This window comes from Macaca mulatta, chromosome 4 (assembly GCF_049350105.2).
Source record: "Macaca mulatta isolate MMU2019108-1 chromosome 4, T2T-MMU8v2.0, whole genome shotgun sequence".
NCBI lineage: Eukaryota > Metazoa > Chordata > Mammalia > Primates > Cercopithecidae > Macaca > Macaca mulatta.
The window spans coordinates 50,020,382-50,035,536 of record NC_133409.1 but is presented as its reverse complement, the minus strand read 5'-3'; the positions used below and the strand labels follow the sequence as shown (position 1 = coordinate 50,035,536).

Genomic DNA, 15,155 nt, shown 5'->3' with positions numbered 1-15,155 from the left:
AAAAATTTAGACAAATTTAAACAAGGTGAGCTAAGTTGATGACATGTACTAAATAAAAAGTGAGCCAAAAGCAAATTTAAGGCAGTGAATTGAAGTTGGCTGTATTGTAACTGTATATTTATGTATATATTTTTGCATGCAAAGCTGAAGGTTAAGATGACTCAATACGAAGGAGGTAAAACCTACAATTACATTCCTCCCTGTAAATCAAGTCCTTTTGGCTCACATGATTTCAAACCACACAATTCTCCTAAGAAAGGCAATACTTGTTTATTGCATTGCCCTTAGAAGTTTAACTGCTTTTAAATGTCAATGACATGATTCTTTTAACATTAACATGCCATGTAAGAAAAGCTGGTGATTAGCTCCTATTTAAGAATATACAGTTCTCGGCTGGGCACAGTGGTTCATGCCTGTAATCCTAGGACTTTGGGAGGCCGAGGCGGGTGGACTGCCTGAACTCAGGAGTTCGAGACCAGCATGGGCAACATGGTAAAATCGTGTCTCTACTAAAATACAAAAAATTAGCCAGGTGTGGCAGCAGGCGCCTCTGGTCCCAGCTACTCAGGAGGCTGAGAAAGGAGAATTGCTTGAATCCGGGAGGCAGAGGTTGCAGTGAGCCGAGATCACACCACTGCACTCCAGCCTGGGCAACAGAGTGAGACTCTGTCTCAAAAAAAAAAAAAAGAAAAAGAAAAAAAGAAAAAGAATACACAGTTCTTAGTTGTTTAGGTTAATTAATTACTATTAATAACACTTACCAAGGGATTGAAAGAGTTCGGTCATTTTAGGATGGTCCCAACAGGTGGTCTGTGTTTGATGGCTGGAAAAAAAAGGTAAAATTGTAAAAATAAACAAAAGATCAAAAAACATCATATAGGCCAAAAAGGAAATACCCAAGTGGAAATGATTTTTTTTTCAAATTTTTAAAAATACATGCAAAATTACCCTCATTATGAACCATTCAGAAACCCAATGTCCAATTATTACTTAATATTTGAAACATCGGCCAGGGACAGTGGCTCTTCCTGTAATCCCAGTACTTTGAGAGGCCAAGGCAGGTGGCTCACTTGAGGTCAGGAGTTTGAGACAAGCCTGGCCAACTTGATGAAACCCTGTCTCTACTAAAAATACAAGAAGTAGCCAGGTGCGGTGGCGGTTGCCTGTAGTCCCAGCTACTCAGGAGGGCGAGGTGGAGGAGGTGAGTTTTGGGAGGTGGAGGTTGCAGTGAGCCAAGATCCTTTCACTGCACTCTAGCCTGGGTGACAGAGTAAGACACTATCTCAAAAAAAAAAATTAATAATAAATTTTAGCTAGGTGTGGTGCCTCACATCTATAATCCCAACACTTTGGGAGCCTGAGATGGGAGCCCAGGAGTTTGACACCAGCTGGGCAACATAGCGAGACCTCATCTCTCTATACAAAAGTTTTTTATAAAATTTTTTAATAATAAATTTCATTTGAGCAACTACATTGTGAAAAGACAAATGAAATTTTTTGCTTTGCCCATTTCAAACAGAATTGAAACTAAAAATTAAAACCTAGATATAAAATGTGACTGTCACGAACCCTTGGGCCTTGACTTGATGTGGCCAGATCAATGCAGGCTCCAGAATACACCCATATCTGTTAAGCAGATGTAGATATCATTCAGAACAAATCCTCCAACAGCAGAGGTAGTGCTGTGAGAGTCACTACCCTTTAGAAGTCTCGTCATATTTCCAAAGGCTGCAGAAACAAGTTTAATCTGAATGACATCATCCCACAATCTATGGAGCCTCCCTCCTCTTCTACCTTGAGTCGAACCATCCTCTGTGCAAATCTACCCTTTCTTCTCTTCATGTGTATCTGGATTCCCCGCTCCCCTCAGGCAAGTGTCTCTTGCCACTTTGACTCGGTGTTCCTCTTCTCAGCTTCCTCCCATTAACCAGTATTATTATTTTCTATATGTATTAAACTATTTTCCTCATGTTCTTCACTTTAAAAGCAAGTTGTATACTTTCTCTGTTTCTGTAAATTTCCAAACTAATTCATACGTTAGATGGAACTTTTGGGGTAATAAACTGAGATTAAAACATAAATGGAATGCTTCAATTAAGTTTCTTAGGTAAACAGTTCATGACTTTGGTGGGTCAGTGGCCTTACATTTAAAAAGAGTTAACTGCCCCTTATCTAGGTCAGGGTATATTAATAACATAATAGTGCTCCAAAGACTTCTTAAATGACACCTAGTTCTTATAAAATTATTTAGTAAGTTAAATGAACCAGCATAGTACCTAAGACAGTGATATTACAACATTCATAAAATCAAATTCAAGAGAAATTAGTTTTTAAGCCTATGTAATATATCAAAAACTGGGGCATGTCAACTGGGAAAAGAACATCATCACTGTTACATACACACAGGTAACAAAAACCCCAAATAACTCAAACTTACCTTTGAAAAATATTTAAAGTGTGTATTTGCAATTTGGTATGTATCCTGGAAATATTAGCAACTGGGTATGTATCCTGGAAATTCCAAGCTCTCAAACAAAATAATATAACTACAATGTGAAGATCTGTCTTAGAAAAAGGTGGAAAGTTGTCTGGCTCCTCTACCCAGATTCTTGACTTCAATGCAGAGACAAATACTTCTACTTCATAGTCCACTACCGAACACCAACAAAACCATTCCACCCTTTTGGTTTGATGGTAGTGATACTATCCAAATTGCTCCAAAGCCCATGGAGTGGGTACTGAAGTTGTTTGACCTAAATTCTTGGTATTCATCATTAGGCTCAGAGCTTTACAGAAATGCAGAGTCTCAGAAAAATTTCCTCCCTATCACCAACAAGTATGGAAGGATTTGCTGAGGAGGTAATGCAATTCCAGTAAGGCATCATGGGCTCCCGGTCTGAGAGAACTTACTAGGATTCATTGATCTCTTGTCTTCTCTTTCAGGGAATTTCAATCCCCATGACAACAGTATTGTCCAGAGACAGACATCCCATCATGAAGGAGCAAACCAAGGCTCAAGAACCAGGGAATTTCAATCCCCATGACAACAGTATTGTCCAGAGACAGACATCCCATCATGAAGGAGCAAACCAAGGCTCAAGAACCAAACTAAAGCCATCGGTCATGTAGAGCCAGACGTTACACTTAAACAACAAATATGCTTTCTCTGGAATTACAGGTGTGGGTCTTCACCTCACACAGCCTCTATATAATCACAAGAGGAAAATACCACTATTTCTCAGTCAGGCTGAGAACTGAGAATTCAAGGTGAACACCACTTGCTAATGGCTCTTTTTAGTGAAACCACTATTGAGAGCTGAGGGGAACACACACATTTGGCAAACAGATGGAGGGAGGGAACGGGCATCTCCCTTTGTGAATTCAATACCAGTTGATTCATTAGGCAGAACTGCCAACACAGAAAATAAATACAGCCTCTGGTTACAAAAGTATAACTGCCGCTTACCAAACAACAGAAATAAAAAACAGGAGATGCAGTTGGCTGCTGGTTTGCTGTTTTTTTTTTTTTTAAAGTCAGGGGAGAAGGTTAAAGCAAAATTCACAATGAACCCAAAGGCTTAAAGTATTTGAACAGCTGGATAGCTCAGCTCCTCTTGCCAAAATGCCTGAAGTTCTCCCAGAGTAGGCAACCAAAACAGAATAGTAGCATTTTACCCCAAAATAACAACAGCTTGGGTTCTAATTAATCTCAAATATGAACAGGGAGTGGGACTTCATATTGTGCAGCTTGATAAGCTCTAAAATAAAATTATGATTTTATTACTAAAAATCCTCTTTTTAAAAGGCAACAGCCATGGGAATCTATCCAAGAATTAAATTAAAAAAATAAAAAATAAAAACCCAACAAAGTAGCAATTAACAGTTAAGTACAAAATCACATGAAGCAAACAATAGTGAGAACATGTGACATGGAACTAGGCTGGCCAGCCATCCAGTTTTGCCTGTGGAGGGAAAAATTGTGAAGGTCTTTGCTGTGGGCAAAAAATCAGTGGGTATCCTGTAAAGCTTAAATTCTCTTTGAGCTATTTTAAGCTCTGCAAACTGAAGAAAACAGATAGTAATGCAAATGATTTCTGTCCATATAAATGCAAATTGTGCCCAGGGGAATGCAATTGATTACTGTCCTGTGGATATTGACCAGTTTGTCAGCTTTGCGTCCAGAGGTAAACTCATTTTAGCATCCCTAATCTGACTATAAATAGGTGACACTTTGTATTCTCTTTGGAACCTATTATAACTTCTTACTGGTTCCCTTATTATGAGTTAAATGAAACATGCTCTTTTTGTATTCATAAAAGAGTCAAGATTTTTTTGCCTATTTTGAAAACTATACTTCAAGCAGCATAAATCCTGCTTTATACTAGATTGTATACAGGAATTGTACATCAGCATCCTGGTATAATTATTAAAAGTGCCCCCTTACTCTGAAGTGCCCCAGCTGGGATAACATATAATCTCTGCATTTTATGGACTTTATCAAAATATTAAGCCCATAAGGTTAAGAAGTAGTATATCCCTCCACCTATTATTATTCATAACAATGTGTACTGATAAGTCACAGAAAGTAAAATACAAATAATATAAGATTGTAGCACCAACAAATAAAACAAAAAAAGTTGTGCTGCAATACTGCCTAATATGTAACACAATGAACCAACAGCAAAGGACATGCACTTTTGATAGACTGGTAAAATATTGATTTCTGGGCAAAGGACTGCTCTGGGGAAGATACTTCTTAAACCCATTTGTCCTCATTAGAGTGGTCTGATATTTTTCCATGAAATCTTAAAGGATGATCAGAAGGCATCCTGCTTGTCCAAAAACTGACACTTACCAAATATACTTGTTACTAGCTATACAATTTTATGCTTACAACTGGATTTTGTGAGGTTTGCTATATATCATTCCATTCCAGTTATAATTATAAAGGCATATAACATAACAAAACTAAAGATGAGTTAAGTAAAAATACAAATGTGGGGACAAGAACTATGTATATTGCCCTGAGATAAGACAATCACAGAAAGAAAAGTATTTCTTCTTTGCTGTGCAAAGTAAAATATAACATACTAGGTCAGGATGTATTATATTAATCACAGTAATAACATGCTACTTGAGTGCTCAATTTGTACCAAGTAAACTTTTTTGGATAAACTTTTTCTATGTGTAAATTCAATTTGGATTACAATTCTGTGATTTGGGTGACAATACTGTCTCCATCTCACAGATGAAAAAAACTAGGGCAGAGAGTGCTTAGATAACTTGCCTGAGGTCCTATAGTAAGTAATAGAAACAAGATTTAAAGAGATAGTCTCATTTTAAGCCTAGACTCTTGATATGGAAGTATATTTGCATAATTAAGGTTTTAAAATATTTCTTGATGAATCTGTCCAAATTTGAGTCCATGGTCTATCATTAGAATCATTACAAATAACTTCATCTCCCTTGCTTCTCTCTCACCCCTTGCCAAGCCTGGATCAGCTCAATTACTTGCCTACTCTGGACCTGAGCAGCTGTGGATAAAAACTGGAGAAAATCACTCAACAGACAGACTTGTTTTACTTTAAATATGTGATTTCAAACCTCAAATGTCCAACTCCTGGCAACTGCACTACATTCCCTAATAAACTTGCCTTCCCAAACTCCAAAACAGAAATTCACTACTGCTATCTCTCTCCCCAAACTGGTTTCTTTCTCTGCCTTAGTATCATTTCACTTTATCTCACGCTTCATTGAAAACCGAAATACCACTAGATGAGGACTCTTTTCTCTCTCCACCAACTCAGGAAACCTCCCTCCATCTGCCAGTTTGTCATCCTCTCCCCCCTTTAACTGAGAAATTATCCCCCTTCTTACTAAAGGCCAATTCTTCCCAACGATTTCTTAAAAATTTCTTATGCTGCACTGTCAACCCCTCTTTCAAGAAGACTATCCTTTGTAGAATATAAATGTTTACAACGTGCCATCCTTAAACACACAAACACACACACGCACACACACACCTACCTCAAATCTACATTTTCTGCTAGTTATCACCTTTTTTCTCTCCTTCACAGACAAAATTCACCGATGAGTAGTGTACCACATCTACTTCCTCGTGTCCCATTCACCACTCAAGCCACTTCTGTTTGGCTTCTATCTTTTCTCCTGCATTCAAACTGGTCCTACAAATATTAGCTATGAACTCCATGGTGCCAAGTGGAGTGGCCATGCCTCAGGATGGGGAAAAATAAGAGACGAGAAACACTGTAAATAAGTCATATAGTGTATTAGAAGGTGGGAGGTGCTATGAGAAAACCAGAAGTCTCCAGAAAAGGAAGTTGACACAAGCAAAATACAGGTTCTGTTAACATCTACTTTATGTACACTTATAGAAGTTAGATATATACAGCAATCAGGCATGAGCTCCCAACTAATCAATTTTGCATTCGGCTGCCTAAAGTATGAAGAGTGAAAACAAATGTTGGCAATCTGATATGACATCATTTATTTGAGTAACACCTTCTTAAAGATCTGAGAGGTGATATACTTACTTTGGAATTTATAATCTTTTCAGTCCTTGTTTCACCCAAGACTAGAACATAGGAAGAATGTGGAGTACCCTCATCAATAACATCGATTCTCACTCTGTGCATGTGCTTGTGTGTGGGTGTGGGTTTGGGTGTGGGTATGTGTGCCTGTGTGGAAAAGCCCCTGGGGAGAGGATGGAGGTAATGGGTGAGAAAGCTGCAGGAGTAACTTATATATTCCTCAGGTTATACTCAACTTCCTCATCCACTCACAAACACTGTCTACAGTCCTCTAAGCTTTTAAAGACAGGAAATCCACATACTTTTAGAAAAAAAAAATTAACTTAAGAGAAAAGTTAAGAAGTGTAGAGGTCAGGACTTCAAGAAAAAAAAAAAAAAAAAACCATTCTGTCAAAATTCAAATAAGATATATGATCCCACTTGATAATAGGTACTGTAAAAGTTTAGAGTCTTCCTTAAAAATGCCATTAGTATCTCATGATAATGAAGACAGGAGGCAGGAAGACAACATTGTAAATAATGAATAATTCTGTAGGATTTGACTATAAAAGGCATTTAGGCTGGGCACAGTGGCTTATGACTGTAATTCCAGCATTTGGGGAGGCCGAGGCAGGAGGACTGTTTCAGGTCAGGAGTTTGAGACCAGCCTGGGCAACATAGCAAGACTCCATCTCTAAAAAAACATCCAATTAGCTGGGCCTGGTGGCATGTACCTGTAGTCCCAGCTACTCAGGAGGCTGAGGCAGGAGGATTACTTGAGGCCAGGAGTACAAAACTCCAATAAGCCATGGTTGCACCACTGCACTCTGGCCTGGGCAACAGAGTGAGACCCTGTCTCTTAAACAAGTAACACTTAAAATAATTTCACACTCAGGAGTAGATTTAAAGATACAAACATGGAAAGGACTATATAAAAATAAGCTACCATATCATACACCCCAAAATACAAGATGTCAATATTTCATTTTTGACTAATAGAACCATTGTTACAAAACAATAAGGCAAAGTTTATTTGTGTTTGTTTTTAAATAAAGTAGTAGAATTAATGATCAAAACTGATGTGCCTATGTGCGAGGGGAGGGATAGGTGATAATTGTCTTGAGGGTACTAGATTGTCTAGAAATACAAACATGCAAATACTCAGTAAACCCAGGGGAGCCTCTAGCTTGATAATATTTCTACATGAGCCCAGAATTCATAGGGAACCCCACCTCCCACCCAACCCTACCCTCATCTCCCTGACTCTCAAACTGGGGAGATTCAGACCATCAGCCAAATTCCTGTAGGTCACTGGTTGTTGCACTGGCCCTGGGGAGCCTTGCATGCCCCTATCTGAAGGTGTTAACACCAGGACTATGTTCCCACAACAGTTGAGGGGATCACTGTATCCCTTAAGTTTGCTTTTAAAAGCTGGATTTGTAGCTTTTAGCTTTTTATTTTAAGATAAATTACTACTTTATCTCTTTCTTTTATGTATTTTTAAAAGCAGGGATTAATTACTTCTAATTTTTTCTATATGGTTATACGAAATCTTTTACTGTATTATTTTACTTTATAATCAGCATATTTCTATTTATTTTACAATTTTAAACATTATTACTTCTGTACTTTTGCTAATTGCAATGGCAGTTTTAAAAATTTAATCTTTATAGAGTATAGGTATTTTTTTCCCTCTCTGAATGGCCCCACAGTGATCCTACCTAGATTGTATGGTAGAATACTAACTGTATCCCTTACCCTAAAATTCAAATTGCCCAGTAAGGCTGATGGTGCCATTATAATGCAATAGAGTTGGGTAATCTAGAAGATTCCAAGCCAAAATACTACTCCATGGCCCAACAATATGTAGATTAATGGCAGTGAAGGTGATATTTTAAGTCCTGAACTACCTAATGTCTCTCAAAGACAATGTCAATTCCACCTAAATTACCTCAATTAACTAGGACACCAGTAATACATAAGATTTCTTCGCAGTGATGGTTTGCTGGCTGCTGCAGGGCAGGCTTTCTGCTGTTTGGATTTTTAGTTAGCCAAGGTATGCTTATGCTCATTTATCTGAAGCCCCTCCAAGCCCAGGACTTTAGTGATCCTAAGGTACTTACATTCTTTCATAGATCAATTTTGTTCTTACCTCTCCATCAGCAGAGTTGGCCCAGTGAGTTTTAAATATTTATTTTCAATAAAAACAGGGTCACAGACTATTAGAAAAACAGACTCTCCAGTACATTTTTCTTATGCTTCTATTTCATTTATTTCTTTATCATTAAAATCAAAACCACAAGCTCCACTTCTGGAAAGAGATTCAAAGTGTGGCCCAACAGTTCTTCACTTAAAAAACTGGAACCGAAAAGATACCATCCCTCATCTTCACGGAAGAGGGAAGGCAGAAATAAAGACTGCTGTAGGGGCCCTTTTGGAGAGAGCTATCTTTATTTTTTCATTGTTAATTATACCTTTGTTATGGGTTTATTCTGTTCTGGGATAAGTTTTCTATAACCTTTAATGATAAAATGCTTTATGTTAATTCTTTGCAGTTGCTGTTACACATACTTTGTTAGCTTTCATTTTCCTGTTAGGTTGAGTATTTGGAGATTGCCTTGCTGATAACTCCTCTCTGCCCTTCTTTAGGGAAGGACTATTTCTCCTGTATTGCCTAAGCTGGTACACACTTCTTCTAAAGAAATATGCATGAATTCTCTCCTCTAGACGGTATGTGTAGTTCAGCCAAGACAAGTTTATGTAATCTACACAAATGAACTGTATGACTGAGATAAAGATCAACTACTCGCTCCCCAAGATTTTACAACTATTACAAACTTCATTTCCTTTCAGTTACTGAAGGATTAGGGGAGGTAGAGGGTGGCCTTGGGAAATGAGAGGGGGTCTAAAAGAGCTTTGCAGGATTATCAATAATGGACACAAGAATAGAAAATAAAAGTAAAAAGAGAGATGTAAAAAATTGAGGATAATCTTCATTTGAATCCTCTCAAAGAGGGAGTTAGAACAAGGGAAAGAAATGTTAAGACTGCGAATTTTATAGATATAGACAAGCTTATGCTGGTTATATTTTGCAATATTGAGGAATGTCAGTTTTAGAAAATGTGACATGCATGGTGTATATATAACCAGAGGTTACTAATATGTTCATAATGAAAGCTGTGTGTTGTGTGATATTGTACATTGTATTTAGGGTTCTATGAAGAATTAACGTGCGCACTTCAGACTCCAGTGGGAAAAACCGAGCTATAGAATTGTTAAATTGTGATGGTGACACCTTGTCACAAGAACAGAATAGTCAACCTTAGCAAAACTAAAGGCTTACTGAAAAGTCAACAACTCAGGCTTTAGAGAAGATGTCATAAGGAAAAAGGAAAACCTTATTTCCTAACTATACCTTACTAAATTCTGTTAAATACTGCGACTTACCAACAGGCCAGATGTATAGAGAACCATCTGTGTTTCAAGTCCCTTAGGACTCACAAGCCAGCTTTGTTGGCCATCTTACCCACAGATACTTAAATCTACCCATTGACAGAAATCTTCGGACCATGTGAATGGGGAAAGATAGAGGAAGGCCAAAGAATATGTTTCCCCACCTCAGAGCTCCTCTCAATGTCCAACTGGCAAGGACTGTGGGAATGACATCTTCCTATCTATGAAAAAGCACCTTTCTCCATTACCAGACCACAGTGTGAAACTGCTTTAAACATTTAGAAAATAGATCCTCCTATAGAAATTAGCCTATGGAAAAGCCTACACAAGGGCAGGGTGGAGTACTGGAAAAAGCATGGGCTTTGTCCTTGGACGGCTGGGCGCAGTTGCTGGCACATAGGAGGTGCATAGTAAATGGTAACCAGTCTACAGTATGAAAGAAAAGATGTTTGCTCATACTTTCTCCACTACTATCCTCCTTCCTAAATATAATGCTTCATCCTGTTCAAAGTTTCCATGGGACTAAAAACTTCCATCCTCTGACTCAACTAATATTGGGGCCAGGACACAGCACCGCATAGTGATCAGGAGTTCAGGAGCTGTAGACAATCCCTGGGTTTGAACACTAGCTCTTCTACTTACCGGCTATGTAATCTCAAGCAAGCTGTAAGTGTGCTTATTAACTACTTTTAATGCAGTTATTGATAATTCATTAAGCCTTATCCGTAAATGCGGGTAATTATAGTACCTATATTTCACTTGGCTAATGAGAGAATTAAAAGTGATCATCTACGCACAAGATTCAGCACAGCACCTGGCAAATGACTGTTCAAAAATGTAATTTATTACAATGATCATTATTATTTCCCACAGCAAATATTTATTATTATTATATGTTACATTATTTCTGTGGCAAACTGAGAAGTGGTGAATTTTACATGATTAATGTGATGCATTAAGAAAGTTCAGCCGAACCCAAAGCTTTCATTCCTCTTATCCCTCATACTCCCTGGAAGTTAACTTTTAGCTGAGGAAATGAACAACTTGTGCAAAATACATAACCAAAAATTTACAATGAGAGAGATCTGGCTTTTACGGCAGATTATCGTATATTGTGAAGGCAGCAAGAACCATTTTAAATTTTCTTTTCCTCTGTCTTTTTTTTTTTTTAAAGGAGACAGAGTTTCACTCTGTCGCCCATACTGTAGTGCAGTGGTGTGATCATGACTCACTGCAGTCTTGACTTCCTGGGCTCAAGTGATCCGCCCACCTCAGCCTCCTGAGTAGCTGGGACTATAGGTGCATGTTACCATGCTCCGCTAATTTTTTGTAGAGATAGGGTTTTGTCATGTTGTTCAGGCTGGTCTCGAACTCCTGGAGGCAAGCAATCCACCTGCTTCGGCCTCCCAAGCATTAGGATTATAAGCATGCGCCACTGCACCCAGCCCCATTTTAAATGTTCTTAAACCCTGAATACAATGAGCTCTCATTGCACTATACTAGGAGAAAAGAAATCACTAGATCGGTTTCAGAAAGTCTACCTTAGGGGCAGCAAATAAAATTTTCGAATGTTAGTATTAACTCAGGATATTAACAAATAGAGGGATTTATACTATATAGACTAGTTTTTAACTTAAGATATTAATAAATTGAGGGATTTATATTATATAGACTAGTTTTAACTTAAGATATTAATGAATAGAGGGATTTACACTATATAGACTCTTTCAGTTCAGATTTATATTCTATCATTTTCTACACACATGAGTCATGGAGCCACTGTAGTGCACTTCAAAATATTAATAAGGAATTACCTAGAGAGACAGAAATGCAGTGGGAAGCCAGCAAAGTGGGTTTTAAGTGATCTATAAAATTAAAATATGACATAAAAATAATTTGTCCTTCCTAGTCTCCTTTCAACTTTCTGGCCATATTTTAACAGTGAATACATAGATGATATACTTAAACATCGAAAACATTGAATATTTCTACCTGAATATTATTTTTTGTTGGCCATAAACATTCTAAATTTGCCCCAGGGAATTCTCCTTGCATGGCAATCATGTGAAATTTGTTTTAAACATTTTTCTTCTACTTTTGAAGTCATGCAAAGGGAAGTGTATATTAAAAGCTTTTTCATTCACCGTTTGCTTGGTTATTAATTTGGGAATTAAACTTTGTTTTCATAACAATTCTTCACACATAAATACTGGCTTTTATAACTCTAACTTCAGAATTTGATGTTCCTTCTTCATGAGGAAATAAACTGTTAAATTACACAATGAAAGATCCTGGTTAAACAAGTTTTGTGAAAATGGGAAATTGCTATATACAAATGGGCACATTTCTAAAAATTTGAAAGACTTAAAAGACATTTAACACTAAAACTACATATATTTTAAACAATCCAATCTTTTACTGGTGATGGAGAAGATTTTTTAGACTGCTACAGTCCTAAACGTTATTATTTAAAATACTGGCCATCATTATATTATATCTATTTTCCAGAGCTGGTAATAGTGCTCTAGCCAATGGGAAGCCAGGTAAAGCTAACTTTTACTCTGCCAATCTGCCCCATAAGAACTCTGCCCCATAAGAACAAGAACACAATCCTATTAGATCCTTCCAAAATTATAAACATTTTGAACTAGAGAAATTCTGATTTAGACAATTTAATTCTCAGTCGTATATAATTAACCTGAACATACGGAAATTCATTTTTAAAAAAGAGCTAAAATTAAGGATGGACTTTAAAAGTGCCAAACCACACAGATAATCATGATAGAAACATAAAGCAAGAGATTTAATATTTTCTTTATCTAGTAAAATCCATATACTAGATCCAGTTTGCATTTTTAAAAAATCAGATGATAAAGGATTCTAAGTCAATTCAATAAGTAATTAATTTCAATTAATTTGCATGACCTTCTTGAGTTTTGTATAGTACATGCATTAATTTTCTATTGCTGCTACAAAAAAGTCTCCCTGGGATAAAATCAAAGTTGATAGGGCTGTATTCCTTCTCTGGAGGTTCTAAGAGAGAATCCCATTTCTTTGCCTTATCCAGATTCTAGAAGTTGCCTGCATTTAAGGATCATGTCCGCTTCCTTTACCTTCCAAGCTAGTAGCTAGCATCCTCAAATCTCTCTTTGTCTCCTCTGCCACTCTTAAAGGCCACTGGGATTACATTAAACCCATCAGGATAATCCAGAATAATCTCCCTAATTAAAGGTCAGTTGATTTGCAACCTTAATTCCATTTACGACCTTAATTCTCCCTTGCTATGTAACCAAATATTTTCATAGGTACCAGGGATTAGGATGCAGGCATCTTTCGGGGGTTGGGAGCAGTTATTATTTTGCCTACCACAGTACATCAGATTTATATCTAAATTTGTAATACTAAATTCAAGTCAATATTCACCCAAGCGAATTAAAGTTCTCTAATACTATTACTATTATTATTGTTATAATGTACAATAAAAATGTAAACAGTTTTAAATGTTTTCAGTTAGACAATCACATCTTCTTTCACTAGAGACATGCCAACTTATCCAGCGTCTGACCTCTTCCCATTCTTACGTGGGCAAATTTGACACCAATCAATTGCTTCAATACCTTGTTCTCAACTCAGTTCACAACTCAGTGCATTGTAGGTTATACACTGATAAAAATATTAAACTCCCATAAGATAATATAATATATATTGCTTATTATATTTATTATATATTAGGCAAACCTGTTTTTTACTCTGAGCTTACATCTCAGACTGAAATAAAAAATTATTAAGAAAAGACTATTTCACTAACATGGACTTCACACAACGTTTTCAGGAAGTATATTGGAAGAGCAGATTATTAGCATTTGCATAGATTTTGGAGATACCACACTCCATGTTAGAAATGATATAAAGGAAACTTGGCCCAGAGATCTTCATCTGACTTACCTGAGGTCACACAGCTAACCTGAGACAGAGCTGTCTTCTGACAATAAGTAAGTGTTGTCATGATTATGATGTTGTTCATCTGACACATAAAATAGGGTGAACTATGACTCATCACTAGAGCACACCGTAAATTAATATCTTTACTAAGTTACACTACAAGGGACTGCAGAAGTAGTATTTTATCATTCTGTTCCATGACAATACATAGCCCTAAGCCAAGGATCAAGGCCTACTAAGAGCCTGTGTAAATTATACAAAACTTATAAAATGTCATATAAGAAGAAGAAACTGTGTGCAAGAAGGAGAAACTAACTGGACAACAAAATCAAAGAATGATGAGCCTATGCTAATAATGCAGATAACTTCTATAAGACAAAGAAAAACTTGACAATATTTAACTTTTTCATGATAAATCATTATTTCCTACTGGTGGAATAAAATAAGAAGAGTATAAGACATTTTTATATGGATTTTCTTGGAGGAGGAAAAATGGCTTAGAATTTGCACAGTTTGGCAAATATCATTGTGTCAAGAGTATTTTGAAATTCTGTCATTTTCTCCAATTTTTTTTTTTTAAATTTTTTAGAGACTGGATCTTACTCTGTTGCCCAGGCTGGAGTACAGTAGAGCCATCATAGCTTATTGTTTGTCTCCAAATATTTTAATCTCTACTTTAAAATATATCAGCTAAACACACCTATATCCCTAACCTAATAAATGAAAAATATAATTATCATGTTAAAACTAGTTTCTTTTTAACATTAAATATATCATAGTTTCCTTCAGATAACAGGACTGAATTCCATTTTTAAAAGTTACGGGGGGAGAAGCCTCTTAAGTTATCAATAAAACATGATTTTCTTGGTATTATAAGGGAGAATTAAAATCAACTTACTTGATGTAATAGGGCACTTTATTATGTGAAATGGATCTTTGCCACGGCAGCTGGACTGATGCTGAGGAAACAAAGGGAGATTATTGGAAACTCTGGAAACCAAAAAGCCTTACACCTTAATGCAAAACAACTGAACATTTTATAGCAAATTCAATGAACTGCTCTGGTTTCTGAGCTGGATTCCTATAATTATGAGATCCACTGGGCCAAACAAAAAATGGCTTTAAGGATTCATTTGAATAAAACAAGAAACAATACAGGTTCAAGGTCTAATGCCAACTAATTTAACCTGTTGATAAAAATACGTTTAAATTTTCAAATGGTGTTGTTTA

The 15,155-nt window shown here is 36.7% G+C and overlaps 1 protein-coding gene across 14 annotated transcripts in view; it reads right to left on the bottom strand.

Annotated features, from left to right (window-relative positions):
• The window catches only part of UTRN (utrophin), a 576,786-nt gene that overhangs the window by 86,686 nt on the left and 474,945 nt on the right, over window positions 1-15,155 (bottom strand). For all 14 annotated transcript variants that reach the window (XM_015137213.3, XM_077999492.1, XM_015137214.3 and 11 more), the window contains 2 exons: window positions 14,824-14,884; window positions 762-823 (listed from right to left, as the gene is read on the bottom strand). In XM_015137213.3, the coding sequence (XP_014992699.3) occupies window positions 762-823; window positions 14,824-14,884 (123 nt within the window). The remainder of the gene's footprint in view (window positions 1-761; window positions 824-14,823; window positions 14,885-15,155) is intronic.